Raw genomic sequence first — 19,496 nt, 5'->3', positions numbered from 1 at the left:
GGGACAGCAAGAGACCCCTTTTAGAGACCAAGTAGTAAACCTATCCTATGTCTCACATAAAAGAACTAGAACCTAACTTTAAGTTATGCTCCATAATCTCTTTTGCATCAAAACAAGTCTAAACCTAAAGGTATTTTTCCCAGGACTTGTGAATGAAATGGCCACCATTGCTAAATTTTCCATCATAGAATAAGAAAAAATTCTGAAATGTCACAATTGACTGAAGGAGACTGCCTTAGAAGCGATGCTAAAAAGTTGTCACCAATCAAGAACCTGAATTGCATTATGAATAAGGTGACCAAGTTAATGACTCACTTTCAGAATGTGGATGAGGATGCGTTTTTTAGGAAATATAGACGTTTGGTAGAAATCGCAAGGGTAGAAGTTTAAGCAGAACTGTGCGAGCCTTAGTTCATTTTTGGGATCCAGACTACCGGTGTTTTTCTTTTGGAAGCATAAACCTATGTCCCAATATAGGATGTTGACTGAGTTTCCAAACAATTTGTATAGGATTTATTTTCCTTTGAGATTTGACAAGATCACCCCCGAACTGTCAAAACTGCTCAGAATTGCCAACTTGGAAAAGTTTTTGGAAAAAGAATGGTACCGGTCTGAAGTGGAGGATGTTAGAAATTTAACTAGAAAAAGGTCAGGATCAAAAATAGAGTATATTTGGCCTTGTGTTGTTCCTAGGCCAGACGAATGTAGTGAGTTTGGAGGTCGCTGCTGCTTATGTAGAGTATGAGAATACACAAATCAATCCAGTGGTTTTTTAATTTAGTTGAAACCATCGTGACACTTAACCATTGTAGGAAGACCGGAAAAGGAGCAATGAGATGCTGCATGCAGTTGTTGTATATCTAGATGTTTAGCCACATCGAAACAAAAAGGCCTATCTTTAATAATTTTTCGTGGTTCACCCAAAGACCCCTGAAGTTGGTAGAAGAAAAGAATGGGAAGATCTAGGCAACCAGGTTTGGGTTGACAAAGTAGAAGGTTTGCCTAATAGTGATTTCAGTGGAGAGCCCCGTGGGTCACTATAGTGGATGTCTTGGTGAGTTGTGGGCAAAGACGCTGGGTGCTTTTGGTAAGGATCACAAGTTATGTAAGTTATGCTCCTACCCTTGTGGTAAGGCAACTTGGGGGCATGCAATTTGTTCCAAGGACTATAGGAATTGCTCAATTCTTTGGTTTGTTCGAAGATCCCATTGCACAAGAAGTTGTGGAGATCATCAAACAAGATTGGAAGCATCTGGTTTTGGTTGAGATAGGAGGTTTAAAGGATCCAAGTGCAAGTGAAAGATATGCAAGATGGAGAGACTTAGCTGCTTCAGCTAATAGAAGCCAAATCTCCCCAAACTATAGAAGAGCCTATTAAGAGGAAAATGGTCAATAAGGAAGACTAGTGGAAAAGTTTCGGATAGAATTGAGCAAAAGCAGAAAGGATGAGCAAATACAATCTATTGATGCGAGGATAACAAAGCTTGAGTTAAAGCTAGGTGAAGAGAAGATTGCTAGGAAAGAAGTGAGAAGGAGCTAGGAGGGATGAGTTTGGATTGGATGCAAAGTTGCTTTGAACTTGAAGCAATGAAGATTGACTTTAAAGATTGCCAAAGAAGCATAAAATATACCCAAGAAAAATCTGCACAAGTTCAATTCGAACGGATGGATAGGATTAGGAAGTATGAGGATTTGAACAAGAAATATATGGAGTTGGAAAACCATTTGACGGAGATTGTAAAGGAAGAGAGTAAAAGGAAAGGTTTAAGGCTATTGAAGCAAAGTTAGCGGTTAAGAATGAGATAAAAGTTATGAGGATAAAACTTGACAAGGAGCGCGAAAAGGTGAAGTATTTGGACAATAAGCTAGTAGCAATGGAAAAATACAAGGATCAAATAGACGCTAGTAATGCTGCTTTGAACAAAACCAATATGTTGCTCATATAAAAGATGACCAAGATGAATGAGCAAATGGACAAAGTTGTTGCGCATGATCGGATTATTAGAATCCATGCATGAAAAGTGGGAGGGGACAGCATTCGCTAGCGCCGAAGCCTAGCTAAAACCGATGCCTTTCTAGGGAAGATTGAGAATCGCGGCTTTGCCTGTTTATCTTTGGCTAGAGAGTTTGTGGAGGAAAGGTAACAAACTTGTCAAGCATTAGGCATTGACCCATCTTCTTATGCAAAATCTGTCTCTTGGTGAACATGATTCAAACAAACGACTCGCAAGACAGTACTCCTAGCAATGTAACAAGAGAGCCTATGTTTATAAGGTGGTGGCTGTTATTCGTTCACAAGAAGGTTGCATCCGTACCCAATATACAAAGCATTCTTATGACAATCATGCATTATGTCATGCATTTTCTTATACATCTATGCACGCATCAGACCTAGAAACATAGATCCTCCTTCTAGAATGCACAACACTCGATTAAAGAAAAGGATGGAAAATGAAGAAAGGTTACACCCAAAAGCTCAGTACCAAAGAAAGCTTCATGGAGTTTGGAATGATGTTGCGCACCTAATCGGTTTGCTCAAGCAAATGTTTTGAGACAATTTATTTATTTATTTATTTTTTCCTTTAATGAGATCATGCATTTTCAAAAGTTCATCTTGATGTTTTTACACATCACTTTCCGTTTTCAAATCGGATCTTTCAAAACAAACATTTACACTTTACACTGAGAATGAATGGCCAAACTTAAGAAAACATAGTAGCTATAGAAGAGAAAGAAGTGGATGAAAATAGGACAACATGAACAAGCTTGGAAACCCGCCAGAGAGGAATTTGAAACCATAGATGCGGGCAATGAAAAAATAAGAGAAAAATTGAAGATATGGACTATGATCACTCCTAAAGAAGGAGAAGAGTTGATTACTGTCGCGCGTCGGAAAACACCCCGCGCGACGTCCCCGTCCTGGCGATGGCGGTTTTTTCTCTCTGTTATTGGAATTGATTTCGTTGGGAGTCGCCACCTAGTATTTAATTGAGGGTTACTAGGAAACCCAGGTTGACTGGTCTTGTCAGAGATTCGCGGGTAAGGGACTGATTGTGGTTAGGGAAGGTGTTAGCACCCTAACACACCCTACCTGAGGTAAGCTGCTTTGCGGTTATGATGTGTCAAAGAAGTTTTAAAAATTGTCTTTTCATTGGAATTTAGAAATACAACTTTCGTACAAGTTTGTACTTCTACACCGTGATCCAATCAAAATATTAAATCCTTCTTTATTCTTTTGCCGTCTCATTATAAAAGGATCCCTGAAATAAACACAAACATGCATTTTTGTTTTTTTTCTTTTTTCTTTTTTTTATAATTCAATAACATAATAAAAAAAATACAAGCACAAACACATTTTTTTTATTATATTTTTTTCTTTTCTTTTCTTTCTTTCTTTTTTTCTTTTCTTGCTTTTTCTTCTTTTTTCTTTTACTTTTCCTTTTTACATCCACAATACACATTATACTAAATTACATTAAATAATCCGAAATTTACAAGTCAGTCCCCCAAAACTCCAGAAATTGCATAGAAACCCTTCTGCACAGGAATTGGACACAGGCATAGCTGGCGGCGCGTGTTCCAACGCGCCACCATCACTGGCGGCGCGTGAGGAACTCCAAAATACAGGGGATCGGGAATGTCCTCTTCCCCTCTGTCTTCCTACGCCGGCGGTGAGTCACCGTCACCTGCAAAACACAAAAAAAACGCAAGCAACCGTCCCTTTTGGTTTTATTTTTCTTAGATCCGGTTCCTTCGGGTCTGTCACGGTTGGATCTGCTTCACTGCAGATCCGGTTTCTTCTTCTTCAAGTGGCCGGTCGCTGGACCATGGAGCTGCTGGTCTGTGGGCGCTGGTTGAAGGAGACGGCTGTGGCTTGCTGCCGCCGTTCGGTGGCTGTGGAGGAGACCGAAGGAGCAGAGGATCCGTTGAAATGGAGGAGCTGGGTCTCGGTTGGGTGTAGCCGTGCGTGGAGAAGGAGCTAGAGACGGCGGCGCTGTGATGAGGAGACGCTGCTGCTGAGGCGACGTGAGGAGGGAGCTGGGTCTCCACTCCGTTCGTCCCTTGCTCCTGCAACTGAGAGGGAAAAGAAGCTGAGTTGGGACGGCTGCTCTGTAGGAGGTTGATGTGGGTTGTTTGAGTTGTAATGGCCGGCTTGGCAGTGTGTGAGGAAGGGAGACAGAGAGGGACCGGCGGTGTGGTAGAAGGAAGAAAGGATGGCGCCGGTTTGAGGAAAAAATGGAGACCACCGGGGGGTTGTGTGCGGCTGAGAGAGGGGAGCAGGAAGCTTGTGTCGGCTGGTCTATGGAAATGGCCGGCGGTCAGCGGCTAGGGCAGAGGGATGATGGTTTCGAGCAGCAGCTCTTTTGAGCCAAGGGAGAGCAGTGTAGTGGCCGAAGATGGGAGAAGAGCGGGACCGTGGCCAAGCAAGAAGAAAAATACAATCAAAGAGGGAGGGGGGCGGCGGCTCTCCTTTGAAAAAAATGGGTTTAGGGTTAGGTTTTTTTGTATTTTTTTCTGATGTTGTCAAAATTACCCCCCAGGTTTTGAGTTAAAGGGTGCTATTTATAGGCAGAGTATTTTTTCGGGCTTCAAAATTGGTCCCTCAATTTTTGTGTTTGGCCCCTAATCTCAATCAATTCACTTGGTAAAAATTAAATTGGGTCTCTTAAAATTCTGATTTTTCAATTAAGTCCAAATTAAGCTCCCAAACTTAATTTTTCACCAATTAAGCCCTCAAATTAATTTGACCCGCTTAAAGTATAATTAAGTCCTTGCACTTAATTAAATCCTTCAATTGGACCTAAATTAATTCTTAAACATAATTAAAATTAAATTTGGCCCATGATTAAATTAAATTGGCCCATTAAAAATTTAATTATGTCATTGGACTTAATTTTTATGCAAATTCGTCCAATACTCATTTAATTTGACCTTTGAATTTGCATTTTTCTATTTTTGGGCCTAACAGCGTACACTTGGGCCTTGAAATTCCTCCGAAAATTGCAGCTTGATTTCCGCCTATTTTGCAGCCTTTCTTGGTCGGCTTTCTCCGCATTGCCAGCCTTTATTTTATTTTTTTATTTTTTATTTTTGTGAAAAAAATGAATTTTGGGGAATCACCCAAAATTGGGTGATGACAATTACTTTGAGATTTTATGGATGTTTTTGCCTGGTCCTACAAGGATGTGCCTGGTTTGTATATGGTACCACTAGTAGAAGGATGCAAATCGGTTAAGAAAGAGTAAAGGTAGAAATTGAAAAGCAGTGGAACACCGGTTTTCTAGAGGTAGTCAAATATCCACAATGGGTGTCCAATATAGTGGTATTACCCAAAAAGAAAGATAAAATCAAAGTTTGTCTACCGCGCATAGATATGTTAGTTGACAATGCAGCATATATCTCCACATATTTTGATGGATTTCTAGGTTACAATCAGATAAAAATGGCGTAAAGGATAAGAAGAAGACAACACCATGGGGAAACTTTGTTATAAGGTCATGTCATTTGGGTTGAAGAATATTAGGGCCACCTGCCAAAAGGGCCATGGTAACTCTATTTCACGACATGATGCACAAAGAGATTGAAGTATAAGTGGATGACATGATTGCTAAACCTAGAGACGGAGAGAATCATGTCCAAATATTGAAGGAATTGTCTTGAAAGACCAAAGAAGTATAAGTTGAGGCTTGACCACACAAAATGTTCATTCGGGGTGAAATCTGGAAAGTTATTGGGATTTATGATGAGTGACGAAGGGGTAGAAGTGGATCCTGGTTAAGTAAAAGCTATTCAATCTATGCCACCTCTCAAGACTGAGAGTGATATAAGGAGGTTCTTGGGAAGGTTGAATTACATTGCTCGATTGATATCCCAATTTATGATCCCATTTTCAGTTGTTAAGGAAGAAGAATCTTGGAATTTGGAATAAGAGTGGAAAAAAGCTTTCGAGAAAATCAAGCAGTACCTACTAAATCTACCCCTATCTATCAAGCTAAATTGCAAAATGGCAAGTTATACTAGCTGAGTACAACATAGTATATATGATAAGGAAAGCCATGAATGTCATTGCCGATCACCTAGCTGACCATGCTAGAGAAGATTAAAAGTTAGATATGAATAGTTGAATATGATCAGTGAAAAGAGATTAGCTGCAATCTGTCATCATCAAAGATGGCCTAATCATATGATAAGAAGGTCCGATCTCGAGGATTCCATGAAGGAGATTTTGTACTGAATATAGCCTTTACCAGAAGAGGATCAAAGTAAAAGGACGCCAAACAATGAGGGCCTTTACATGTTAAAGAAAACATTCTCGAGAGGAGCTTTATTTGTTATCTAGAATGGATGGAGAAGATCTAGTTAAACTTATGAATGATGACTTTATAAAGAAATACTATGCTTCCCAGTCAATAAGAAAGGTTCGGCCATGAATTCTCTTTGCAAGGAACCTTTTTTTTTTATATATATATATAAAACATATGATCTCAAAGCATTTGAAATCTTTTACTTAAAAGAATTGTTTTAACACATGACTAAAGAGATGACTCCATCAATTGGAGAGAATCCAATTAAATCTAAACTTGACATATTTTTCACACCCCACACTGTGGCAATAAATTATATTTCATGAAAAGTTTTACGTGATTTTAAAACGAGATGAGAGCCCGTAGATTTGAAAAGATAAGTTAAAGCATTTGACAAAAGCATGACAAAGAAGACAATGACAAGTCATACATTTTGAAAAAGCTACTTGTAAAAAGTCGAAGACTTCTTCTCAAAGATATGATAGGTAAAAAGAGGCAGCACGAGAAATGAATCCAGCATACGACTTCAAAAGCAAGCTCATATCAAGAGAGAGTTTCATGAAATAGAAGAAGATGATGGGGCCTATGTTTCAAAACCAGGTACAAATGCATGCATGGCATCTAATCATAAATCATTGCATATATGTTTTTTGGATCATTACAGGAGGAGACCTTAATGCATTCCAACAAAATTGGAGATGAAGAAAGAATCATTGAGTTGATTCTAGAACAACAAGAAGAGAAGATAATAATTTTCAAACCCTGCCATCAGGAAGAACGACATCGAGCAATCGGTTAAAGGGAATCGCCAGATGGGATTCCAGGTTGACCGATTTACAAAATAGATTTTTTTGGTTTTTGATTAAAGGAGATCGCCAGAAGGTATCTCATTATTTCAGCTTTGAATAAAAGGAATCGCCAGATGGGATTCCAACTTGATGAAGGTCGCCAGATGGGACCTCATATTTCATGTTGGTTAAAAGGAATCGCCAGATTGGGATTCCAAGTTGATTAAAGGAGATCGCCAGAAGGGATCTCGTGTTTCGCTATTTGGAGGTCGCTAGATGGGACCTCGTATTACATGTTGGTTAAAAGGAATCGCCAGATGGGATTCCAAGTTGTTTGGATAAAGGAGATCGCCAGAAGGGATCTTGTATTTCGATGAAGGTCGCCAGAAGGAACTTCATGTTTTAGCTTTGGTAAAAGGAATTGCCCGATGGGATTCCAAGTTATTTGAGATCGCCAGAAAGGATCTCGTACTTCGACATTCATCAAGGAAGGTCGCTAGAAGGGACCTCGTATTGAAACTATTTCTTAGAAAAGCATGGAGTTTACTAAGAATTCTTCCCCTTGGGTAGGTCACCCATACAATGAGACCATTATTTTTCTTGGGTTCGTCACCCATACAATGAGACCATCATTTTTCTTGGGTTCGTCACCCATACAATGAGACCATCATTTTTCTTGGGTTCGTCACCCATACAATGAGACCATTATTTTTCTTGGGTTCGTCACCCATACAATGAGACCATCATTTTTCTTGGGTTCGTCACCCATACAATGAGACCATCATTCCCCCTGGGTAGGTCACCCATAATAATGAGACCACTCTTCCCTTTTCCCATTCGGGCAGGTCACCCGTCATAATAAGACCACATACGTGTTTTTGTATTTGGTTATGGGTAAAGGAATCGCCAGATGAGATTCCAAGTTTTTGGGGTTAAAGGAGATTACCAGAAAGGATCTCGAGATGACTAAATTTTGATCATAGTTTTTGGGTTAAGGAGGATTGCTGTAAGGACAAAGTTTCAGAGCAATCGAGCTCCGACTAGATCAGTTTCGGGAGCTCAGTTTTGGTTTATCTTTATGAAACTTACTGCGCAGAACCTCTGCTCCGTAAGCTTTATAAAGAGGGGGCATCTGTTGTAACCCATTTTTGGGTCCCCACAAATAAAAAAATATAATAATAATAATAATAATAATAATAATAATAATAATAATAATAAAAAGAAGAATTTGAACAGTGTCGTTTTGACACTGTTCCTCTACCCGCCGCGCTCCATGCCGTTGGAGCCAAACCTCGACAGTAGCACCCAATGGCCGACCAGCCGCCGCGAGACCCGCTCCCATGCGCAACAGCAAAAGCCACACCCACTTGCTCTATAAATATCACCCAACACAGCAGAAAAAAGGGGGGCAACTTTTTGAAAAGGAGAGAGGAAGAAGTTTAAAACGAGGAGAGTTTTGTTGAACGGGAGGGGGCTGGAAAACTAAAAGGGGAGGCGTGTTTTTGGAACGAGAAAGAGAGAGAGCACCCAAAAACAGTCCCCCTCCTGACCATTCCCCTCTCTCGGCCATTTCTTCCCTGCACCCGAAACAGCCTTCTCTGTCAACGGAGCCCCAGACCGACCTCATTTTCTCCTCCATCCCAGCAGCAGCAACAACACCAGGAGGAGGAGCAGCCGCAGTCATGCCCTGCCACCAGCACCTCCACGAAGACGTTGCAGAGAAGGAAGAACATTGTTGACAGCAGAAAACACCATCAGCAACAAAAGGAGAAGACAAAACAGGGGCGAACAGAGGAGAAAGAGAGGAGAGAAACTGGAGTAAAACGGACCAGGAGGAGAGAGAGGAGAGGAGAGAGAACAAACCGAGAAGAGGGAGGAGGAAACGGACAGAAGAGAGGGGAAGAAACGAAAAAAACAGAGAAAAACAGAGGGAAAGAAACGGGCAGAGAGGAGAGAAAAGAATAAAACAGAAACAGAGGAGAATAGAGCAGAAGAAAAACACAGAGAAGAAGAAGAAGAAAGGTCGACCACCGTCCAAGCCACTCCCCAGGCCGCCGCCGCCAGCACCTCCACGAAGCCGCTGCAGAGAGGGAAGAACATTGTTGACAGAGGGAACAAAAGAATCAAAGAGAAGAAGCAACACATAACAGAGGGAAAGAGAAGAACAATAACCTCTCTCGCAGGTCTCTTTCTCTCCACCGTTTGAAACAGCCATTGCTGCCATAACACTGTCACCATCAACGCCACCGTCAGGTAATCCTTTCTCTCCTCTGTCCATTTTTTGTTCGTCTTCATTTGCATGCAGAACGTGAGCAATTCACGTTCTGCAGCAAATGAAATATAATTAGGTGGTTACTGTGTGGAGCACAGTAACCACCTAATTATAATTCACTGGTTACTATGCGGTTACTATGCGGAAATAATTATAATTCATTTGTTATGCACTGTGCATGTACAGTAACCCGGTTACTGTTGTTTCGGGCTGGACTGAGTCCAGCCCTGTGGAAAGTAGGCCCGTTTTATTTTGGGCCGATTTCGGCCCAGTCTCCTTTTGGGCCGGGTCTGGCCCGTTCGAACAAAAATTCTTCAAAAATTATTTCAAAAATATGTGATTTTCTGTAATTTTATTACTGTATTCTGATCAATATCGGTTTGTATTTTTATACTGTAAAGATACAAATCCGGTATTAAAATACCCATTTTGCGTCAAAACATCAAAAAATACATAATTACAAAAAAATGTTTTGTTTTCATGCATACGGCCTAGTCTCTCCAATATATATATATAAATATTATAACATCATATTTTCACACAACAAAAGAAATTTCAAAACGATATATGTATTAGCATGCATTTTGGCTTTAATAACCAGTTTATTCAAGCCATGAGAACTAGGCCAATATTTCAAAAATTTTAAAAAAATCTTTTTGTCTTCTTTTAGTATTTAGGATTACGAATTTATATATAGAACGTATTCCTGATATTAAAAATATGTTTTTTTTACATAGATATTAGAACGGTTAGGTTTTACCCGATAAGATAAGGACCTCCTTATTGAGGAGGACTTTTCTTGAACCATAGACGGACCAACATACATAGACATTAGAACGGTTAGGTTTTACCCGATAAGATAAGGACCTCCTTATTGAGGAGGACTTTTCTTGAACCGTAGACGGACCAACAACTAGGAAACACAACGAGACCTTGAATTTTATCAGACAAATAAACAATGCAGCTTACCTTAGGTAGGGCGTATTTGGGGTGCTAATACCTTCCCTTTAAGCAACCAGTCCCCGTGCCCGATCTCTGAGACCAGTTAGGGTTCCTAGTGACCAAAATACTAGGTGGCGACTCCCACACCATTTTTCACTACTAAGAGACAACGAATTCCTTGTCTCCCCACATTGACCAGATGTATCCCCCCATTACATTAAATTTACATTTATATTTTGTGGGTGGACGATCGCCGCGACGTCGCTCACGTGCGAGGTTAATTTCCTCATGCTCGGATCAACATACACGTGAATTAAGATTAGTCTTTTTTTAAAAGGAATTGTTAGGAGCACTTTCCACATTATCTTTAGCGTACTTTGAAAAATTAAATAAATTCTCATCTTCTTTTATGTAACTTCTCTTTTGATAATGTTTTAACATGGATGAAGTTATGCTTCACTAAAAATAAGGGTTTAATAAACGATAGTGTAGACGAACAAAATATAGAATTTAGACCTTAAAAGTACTTACAATGTTCCAGCGATTCGGTTTGTAATTCCTTGACTTTGATCCCCTCCAAAAATCTTTGCCATACCAAAATCTGCAATCCTGGGATTCATTTCCCCATCCAACAAAACATTGCTTGCTTTAAGATCACGGTGGATAATTCGGAGACGGGAATCTTGGTGAAGATAAAGGAGACCTCGAGCAATGCCCCCAATGATTTTGTACCGAATTGACCAATCCAACAGTCCTTGTTTTCCAGGATCTTCATGTATTTATCAAAAAAAAAAAAAATTAATTCAGAATGGAGCTAAGAAAGATAAATAATCAGGATGCATCACACGCAAAATATTGGTTAAGAAAAGTCAAACCAAATAGGAAGTGGTCGAGGCTCTTGTTGGGAACAAACTCATAGATTAGTATCTTCTCTGCCCCTTGCAGGCAATAGCCCAATAGCCTGACTAGATTTCTATGCTGAAGCTTGGCTATCAACACGACCTCATTCTTAAATTCTGCTGCACCTTGTCCAGAATATTTTGATAGCCTCTTCACAGCTATTTGTTGTCCATGAGGAAGTGTTCCCTGAGAATGCACTTTCATCAATGGCTGAGCAAGCAATTTTTCATAATTTCTTTAATCCTAATGCAACAAGGTCTTTTCTGTTCTTCATAATTTAAACGCATCGCGAATTGCTTACCTTGTAAACCTCACCAAATCCTCCTTCACCTAACTTGTTATCAGGGGAGAAATTGTTTGTGGCAGCTTCTATAGAACTCAAATCAAATTGCAAGGACTCCACAGTTGAAATCTCATCTCCATCTACACAACACAGACAGATCTTCGATTGAGTTTTTGAGAATATTATTATCCAACATCGGCAGAGCACACAACAGAAAATACACTGTTTTGTTCCAATTAGAAAAGATTTCTAATGTTCTTTACCATCTTTTTCTGGCAAGGAAACTCTTTTTTTTATTGCCCTTCTTCTCAGGAAACTGAACCCCATGCAGAAAAGCACCATAGAAACAGCAATGGGAATGACAATGGCTACAATCACAATTATTGAAACATGGCCTTTTTCTGAATGAAAACAAAAATGTGTCAATCATATGCAGTGCACAGTAATTCAGTGAGATAATTAATTGCTTTATTCTTCACGATATATTTTAAGTTCTAATACAAATATTTTTCTTAAAGAAAATGAAATAATAATTTCGGATGTTCAGAAAATAAGAATCAAAATTACATTTATTGAGTTTTCTTAGCTTCTTTCAAACTAGATTCTCTTGGTGAAAATTTAAAACGAGAGAAAGAGACAGCAATATTGCTATTACTATCAAAAAGTGAAAACAAAAAGCCTAAGGGATTGGTTCAGTGTACTACTCCCTTCCCTAACTTTTTAAATTTGAATCTCGAAACCAACACTCATAAGCATTTATTTTAAAAAATATATGTCTTTAAGATCTCTTGAAAAAGGATAAACTGGTTATATAATACTTCAACAATTGAATGGAAAGAGCGAAAACTGAAAAAGAAAAGAAAGGACAGGGTTGGATTCCCATTAATTATATAGGTAAGCACAAGCTTTTAGTTTATATGAGCTAAAAATCGGAAATGGCAAGAGAAAAAATATAAAAATTGATCCGAAGTCTTGGATACTTCTATCCATTGACTATTTTACAATACATGCATGGTTTAAGGATATGTATATTGTATTTCTAGTCAAAAAATCAATTATTTTATTCTTCAAAATATATTTTAATAATAATAATAAAATCATTATCATTATTATTATTATTATTATTATTATTATAAAAGAATAATTTTGAAAAGATAGTAGCATTATTACTATCATAAAAGAGAGAAAAAAAAATGCTCTTAGACACTGACTCCAAAGTTATAAAAAAAAAAGGAGTAAATTCTTTTAACCATTATACTAACCCATTAAAATTAATTAGTACAAACATACTTTGATATGTAAAAAGTTATAATTCTATATATGAATTCTCCACCCTTTTTGAGTTTATGTTATCATCTGAAAAAAAACTATTTATGTTCACATTTAAAAAAAATCCAAAGAAAAATCTTAGGAAGGAAATAAATTTTATGTAAGAGATAGAAATGCTCAAACAAATACAATAAAACATTCCATGAAATCTTAAATTGAAATATTAATTATCCATTTATCACAGCATGTTTCATCAATAAATCCATTTCCTAATCCATCTTTGAATAATGTTAGACTATCTGGTGATTTACAAGACCCAGAAGATTGCAACTAATTACTTTTTCATAACAGAAATAATTAAGTAAAAAATTAAACAAAATGAATTTTAAGCAATATTTAATCTTTAATTTTTGTCTTCTTAATTATAAAATAATAAATTATTTTTCTAGTGAGAATTAAAAAAATGTAATTTTTCTTAGAAATATGCCATAAATAAATAATTGGAAAAGGAATTGAATTTAATTTTTTAATCTTTTTTTTAAGTTACAATAAAAAACCTAATACGTGTCTCTTTTTTTTACAAGTCAAAATTAGCAACAAAAAATTTGCTTGATTATGAAGGAAGGACAATTATAATCAATTGTTTAAATTGAAACCAAATAAAGACTATGTTGGTCCAACTAATTAATTTGGACAAAGCAAAAGAAAGAAAAAGAAAAAAAAAATCAAACCAACTTTACCTTTTGGTCTTGTCAATGGAGAGGGAGGAGGAGGTGGTGGCTTTGCCGCAACCGTTGTTATATTATAAAACTTAAAGGTTTCATACCGGACATTACAACTTGGATATAGGATGCTTGCTCCTGGCTTTTGGCTACAGCAACTAGGCAAAATAGAAATAGCTATCCTAAGACATCGATTACAATCCGAGCTTGACAAGTCCGGTGTGCACTGCGCAAGGCTGTACAAGTTTAGAGACTTAGTAAAATATACTTCTTCAACTGCAAACTTTTTACCTCCTGAAGTAGCAATTGTAGCCTGAGTGACTGTATCATTCATGGTGGTTGCCACTAGCCGGTTAAAGCGTTCAGGTTCGTCTGCGATATTCTGATCAGATTTAAACAGGAACTCTCCAGGGTCTTGGTCCATGGTAGCGAAAAAAGCCCTGTTTGAGCAGCGCAAGAGGCACAAATCGTACCATAAAATGACCACTTTTTCAACTGGGCAACGTTGGATTGCCTCTTTGGCAGCCAAGGCGACACAATTCTGGCAAGCATTTTTGTTAACGTCGCCACGGCAAAGAAACAGGCCATAAACATCATCAGGGTCCAGCCCTATAGAGGAGTTGTAGAATCCATCAAGATTATTGCGGGTTGCATTGGACAAAAGTGAAGAAAGAAGGAGATTTAAATTGGCTTGGTAAGTGCTGTTTCTCGTGTAAGTAGTATCGTTACTGCATGAATTATAGAGAAAAGAAGGGTCCTGTGATTTAGTGATAGTAGCAAGGCTAAGCGAGGAGAGTAGGACTATGAAGAAATTGAGAGACTTCATTTTTTATTTTTTTTTGTTGATCAAGTTCTCTAGCAGCGAGCAGCTCTTATTTTTTCACCTATCCCAGCCAAAATATGAAGACTGAATCAAGTCAACGAAGAAATAATGCTGCATTCACTGTTTGCTTGTGCTTTTAGGGGAGAAAAATAGGTACGTGCTAATGGTCTTGATTAACTTTCAAAACTACTCCATTATTGTGTAGAACTGACCTATTAAACTTTCAAGGAGACACAAGTCTTCAAGGTAATGCGTGGGTTGCAATGCTAGTGGACGGAGAGTCATTATCAATCACTGTTCTTTGCCGTGTTGCTCTCTGCTTTCCTGGTGTGATCATTTCTTTAAATTTTCTACAAAATGTTTTTTCGACTAAGGGATTTACATTTGCAATTATCTGTCTATTAGAGTTTCGGGATACTTCTAGTTTTATAATTATAATAATTTTATAATTTTTTTTATAAAATAATTAACCTAACATCATGTCTTCTATCTTGACGGTCAAATGCCTAATACAAGTTATAAATCAAGTACACTCGGTAGGTTCTAGCCATGCATAACCTCAAAAGGATTGAATTAAGTACACTTGATGTGTTCAACTCGTACTTTATAAGTATATTCATTGGGGAAAAAAATTTGACCCACCACTGGTTAGATCGAAAATTTAAATGTTAAAGATGGTTCAAAGGATTAATGAACAACTATAAAAATATTCGCTTTGACTAAAAAGGCAATAGAGTAAGTCGCATAGACATTTGTTTGGTTTAAAGACTTTTGAACACATCTCAAATAAGATTATCCAACCAAGTACAATAGTTTAAACCATATAATATTTAAGTTATAACAATCAATATTTATAAAATAGAAAAAAGATACAGAACCAAGAGAGAGAATTAAAAAGCATTAGAAACAGCATTATTGTTTTGAAATACATCTCATTGAGGCTCATAAAAAATAAATTGTTTGATTTTTAAGACCATACGGCATTCATAAATTTTGTTCTCCAATCCCCTGTATAAACTAACATGCATGCATGTTTGGGAGACTGTTTTCTTCGCATTAACGAGGATATAGTTCTGTGATAGACACATCATTCACGGACAAAGGCTTCGACTTGATATTAGATTGGTCAGACTCCAGCTCTGTTAATGGCAAGCTTGAGATGGTCATGCTTTGCTCAAAGCTTGATGGCTCTCGAGGCAATGGTAGCGATATCGAGAAACTAGTGAGCATGAGAACTACTGATGTCAATGTGGGTCTATCGTTTGGATCTTCTTGGACACACAGTAAGGCAATATGGAGGCATCTAGTGATCTCATTTCTGGAGTAAGAATCTCCTAAGCTTGGATCCACTAGTTCCAGTGCTGCCCCATTTTTCCATTGCTGCCATGCCTGAAACAATCAGCAGCTATGTTAGGTAACATTCTTCTTTTTCTCCCCTTTTAAGATGAGTAGTTGATCTTGGCATGAATAAAATAAAAATGTGTACAATGAATTTTCTCTTACATATCTTAGAAGGTCCATGCCATTGTCTGATTGATAGAAACTGCTGTTCTTTTTGCCACTGATAATCTCGAGTATCAAGACACCGAAACTATACACGTCTGACTTAACGGAGTACTGTCCGTGCATTGCGTACTCCGGAGACATGTAACCACTAGAGTATATCCAACAATCAGCATCGATTACAGAAAAAGAACATCGACAATTAATGCTTTCAATGTATACTCTAACAAATAGCTAATTGCAAACTGAATTGGTTTCGTATATCCAAATGATTTTATCCTCTTAAATGGATTGTCCATGCAAATCTGAAAGTAATGACTTCCACATGTAATCACTTTCCTCGAGACTTTATTCGCCTCTATCATTTGGCGCAACAAGGGATTTTTATGAATTAATATTTAGAAAAAAGAGAGTTAAGAAACCCAACAATTGATTATGTCGTATGTTTTTCATTATTATCATTATTTATTTATTTTAATTCAAAGATAAGAGGCATCCTCAAGCTCGGATCAACATGCAAAGTCTTTTTTTTTTAAGTAATTGTAAGGGTGCTCGTTTCACATTATCATTACGTACTTTGAAAAATTAAATAAATTCTCATCTTAAATTTAAAACTAGAAAGTAAAAAAAAAAAAGGAAATATAATAGGACAACTTGAAGTTGTTTTTAAGAGTTTGTTAACCGTAGTTATTTGTTATAGCCTCTTGTTTTTTTTTTTTTTGTAAATTCTCTTTTGATAATGTTTTAACTTAACAATATGGATGAAGATATGCTTCTATAGTAACACTAAAGATAAGGGTTTAATAAACGATAGTGTAGACGAACAAAATATAGAATTTAGGCCTGAAAAGTACTTACAATGTTCCAGCGATTCGGCTTGTAATTCCTTGACTTTGATCGACTCCAAAAATCTTTGCCACACCAAAATCTGCAATCCGGGGATTCATTTCCCCATCCAACAAAACATTGCTTGCTTTAAGATCACGGTGGATAATTCGGAGACGGGAATCTTCGTGAAGATAAAGGAGACCTCGAGCAATCCCCCCTATGATTTTGTAACGACTTAACCAATCCAACAGTCCTTGTTTTGCAGGATCTTCATGTATTTATACAAAAAATTAAATAATCAGGATGGAGCTAAGAAAAATAAATAATCAGGATGCATCACACGGAAAATATATGTTAAGAAAAGCCAAACCAAATAGGAAGTAGTCGAGGCTTTTATTGGGAACAAATTCATATATTAGTAACTTCTCTTCCCCTTCCAGGCAATAGCCCAATAGCCTAACTAGATTTCTATGCTGAAGCTTGGCTACCAATACGATCTCATTCTTAAATTCTGCTGCACCATGTCCAGAATATTTTGATAGCCTCTTCACAGCTATGTGTTGTCCATTAGGAAATGTTCCCTGAGAATGCACTTTCACCAATGGTTGAGCAAACAATTTTTCATAATTTCTTAAATCCTAAAGCAACAAGCTTTTCGGTTCTTGAAAATGTAAACGCATTGCAAATTGCCTACCTTGTAAACCTCACCAAACCCTCCTTCGCCTAACTTGTTGTCGGGGGAGAAATTGTTTGTGGCAGCTTCTATAGTACTCAAATCAAATTGCAAGGACTCCTCAGTTGAAATCTCATCTCCAACTACACAACACAGGTAGATCTTCGATTGAGTTTTTGAGAATATTATCGTGCAACATCGGCAGAGTACACAACAGAAAGGCACTGCTTTTTTCCAATTAAAGTAAAAAAAAAAAAATTGTGTTCTTTACCATCCTTTTCTTTCACCGAATCTCTGTTCTTTCTTCCCCTTCTTCTCAGGAAACCGAAACCCAGGCAGAAAAGCGCAATAGAAACACCAACAGGAACGACAATGGCAATAATTACAACTGTTGAGACACGGACTTTTCCTGAATATAAACCAAAATGTTTCAATCATTAGTTATTTCTTTAAATATATTATACCTTTTTTATTTATTTACCACCATAAAAGATTTATTCATGTTGGGATTTTATTTATTTATGTTGAAATTTAAAAAAAAAAACTAAAGAAAAATGCTAGAAATGAAATAAATTTTATGTAAGAGATAGAAAAGCTCGAACATATACAATCAAAACTTTTCATGAGAAATTAAATCAAAATATCATTCATTTATCGCCATCAATCATGTTTCATCAATAAATCTATTACCTAATCCTTTATTGAATAGTGTTACACAATCTGTTCATTTATAAGAAGACTCAAATAATTGCTACAGTATTAGCTAATTGGTTTTTCATAACTGAAATATGTAAAAGATTTAACAAAAAGTATTTTAAGCAAAAAAAAAATTTTGTCTTCTTACAATTAATCTCGACAGACAAACAAAAAACAACTTTACCTTTTGATCCCGACACTGGAGAGGGCGGAGGAGCACGAATCTCGGGCGGAGGAGCACGAATCACTGGCGGAGGAGGAGGTGGCGACTCTGCCGCCACTGCTGTTGTATTATAAAACTCATAGGTTTCATACCGAATATTACAACTTGGATATAGGACTCTTGCTCCTGCCCTTTGGCCACAACAACTGGTCAAACTAGAAATAGCTATCCTAAGACATCGATTACAATCCGAGCTTGACAAGTCCGGTGTGCACTGAACAAGGCTGTACAAGTTTAGAAACTCATTAAAATATACTTCTTTAGCTGCAAACTTTTTAGCTCCTGAAGTAGCACTTGTAGCCTGAGTGGCTGTATCATTCATGGAGGTAGCCACTAGTCGGTTAAAACGTTCAGGTTCGTATGCGATATTCTGAGTGTTATACAAGGTCACTCCTGGGTCTTGGTCCATGGTAGCGAAAAAAGCCCTGTTTGAGTAGCGCAAGAAGCACAAATCGTACCATAAAACGACCACTTTTTCAACTGGGCAACGTTGGATTGCCTCTTTGGCAGCCAAGGCGACACAATTCTGGCAAGCATTTTTGTTAACGTCGCCACGGCAAAGAAACAGGCCATAAACATCATCAGGGTCCAGCCCTAAAGAGGAGTTGTAGAATCCATTAAGATTATTGCGGGTTGCATTGGACACAAGTGAAGAAAGAAGGAGATTTAAATTGGCTTGGTAAGTGCTGTTTCTCGTGTAAGTTGTCTCGTTACTGCATGAACGATAGAGATAAGAAGGGTCCTGTGATTTAGTGATAGTAGCAAGGCTAAGCAAGGAGAGTAGAGCTATGAAGAAATTGAGAGACTTCATTTTTGGTGATCAAGTTTTCTAGCTAGCAGCTCTTATTTTATCTACTAGCCCTGCGAATATATGAAGATTTAAGTCAATGAAGTAAATAATGCTTGCATTCACTGTAAAAATAGGTACGAGCTAAAGGTCTCGATCAATTTTCAAAACTACTCCATTGTTGTGCAGAACTGACCCATCAAAAATTCAATGAGAACATGGAAAAAAAAAGGGAAGAATCCTAATCAAATTAATTTGTGGAAATTTGTTAAGTGAAAACTGTTGTTGGATGGCAACAGAAGGTCTTGATCAACTTTCAAAACTACTCCATTGTTGTGCAGAACTGACCCATCAAAAATTCAATCATGAGAACATTGAAACAAAATAGGGAAGAATCCTAATCACATATACATTATAGTAGTATTAATCTAGGATTAAAAAAGAAAAGAAAGGGTCATTGATAACACATCGAGACTCTGCTT

General features: G+C 37.5%; 1 protein-coding gene across 3 annotated transcripts in view; it reads right to left on the bottom strand.

Moving 5' to 3' along the window:
• The window catches only part of LOC112327256 (cysteine-rich receptor-like protein kinase 10), a 33,321-nt gene extending 14,057 nt beyond the window's left edge, over nucleotides 1-19,264 (bottom strand). Inside the window, exons 1-7 of one of the 3 annotated variants that reach the window (XM_024599521.2) lie at nucleotides 18,189-19,264; nucleotides 17,580-17,717; nucleotides 17,330-17,451; nucleotides 17,006-17,216; nucleotides 16,666-16,903; nucleotides 15,808-15,958; nucleotides 15,083-15,693 (exon numbers count right to left, since the gene is read on the bottom strand). In XM_024599521.2, coding sequence (XP_024455289.2) covers nucleotides 15,361-15,693; nucleotides 15,808-15,958; nucleotides 16,666-16,903; nucleotides 17,006-17,216; nucleotides 17,330-17,451; nucleotides 17,580-17,717; nucleotides 18,189-19,038 — 2,043 coding nt within the window. In that variant the 5' untranslated portion in view covers nucleotides 19,039-19,264 and the 3' untranslated portion in view covers nucleotides 15,083-15,360. Of the gene's footprint in view, nucleotides 1-10,838; nucleotides 11,077-11,182; nucleotides 11,394-11,508; nucleotides 11,631-11,753; nucleotides 11,892-13,499; nucleotides 14,453-15,082; nucleotides 15,694-15,807; nucleotides 15,959-16,665; nucleotides 16,904-17,005; nucleotides 17,217-17,329; nucleotides 17,452-17,579; nucleotides 17,718-18,188 lie in introns of those variants that run through there. The other 2 variants (XM_052451868.1, XM_052451869.1) reach the window with 2 other exon arrangements.
• Between the last annotated feature and the right edge of the window lie 232 nt (nucleotides 19,265-19,496).

Source organism: Populus trichocarpa, chromosome 4, assembly GCF_000002775.5.
Source record: "Populus trichocarpa isolate Nisqually-1 chromosome 4, P.trichocarpa_v4.1, whole genome shotgun sequence".
Taxonomy (NCBI): Eukaryota; Viridiplantae; Streptophyta; class Magnoliopsida; order Malpighiales; family Salicaceae; genus Populus; species Populus trichocarpa.
The sequence above is the reverse complement of the archived record's forward strand: the minus strand, read 5'-3'. Positions and strand labels throughout refer to the sequence as shown.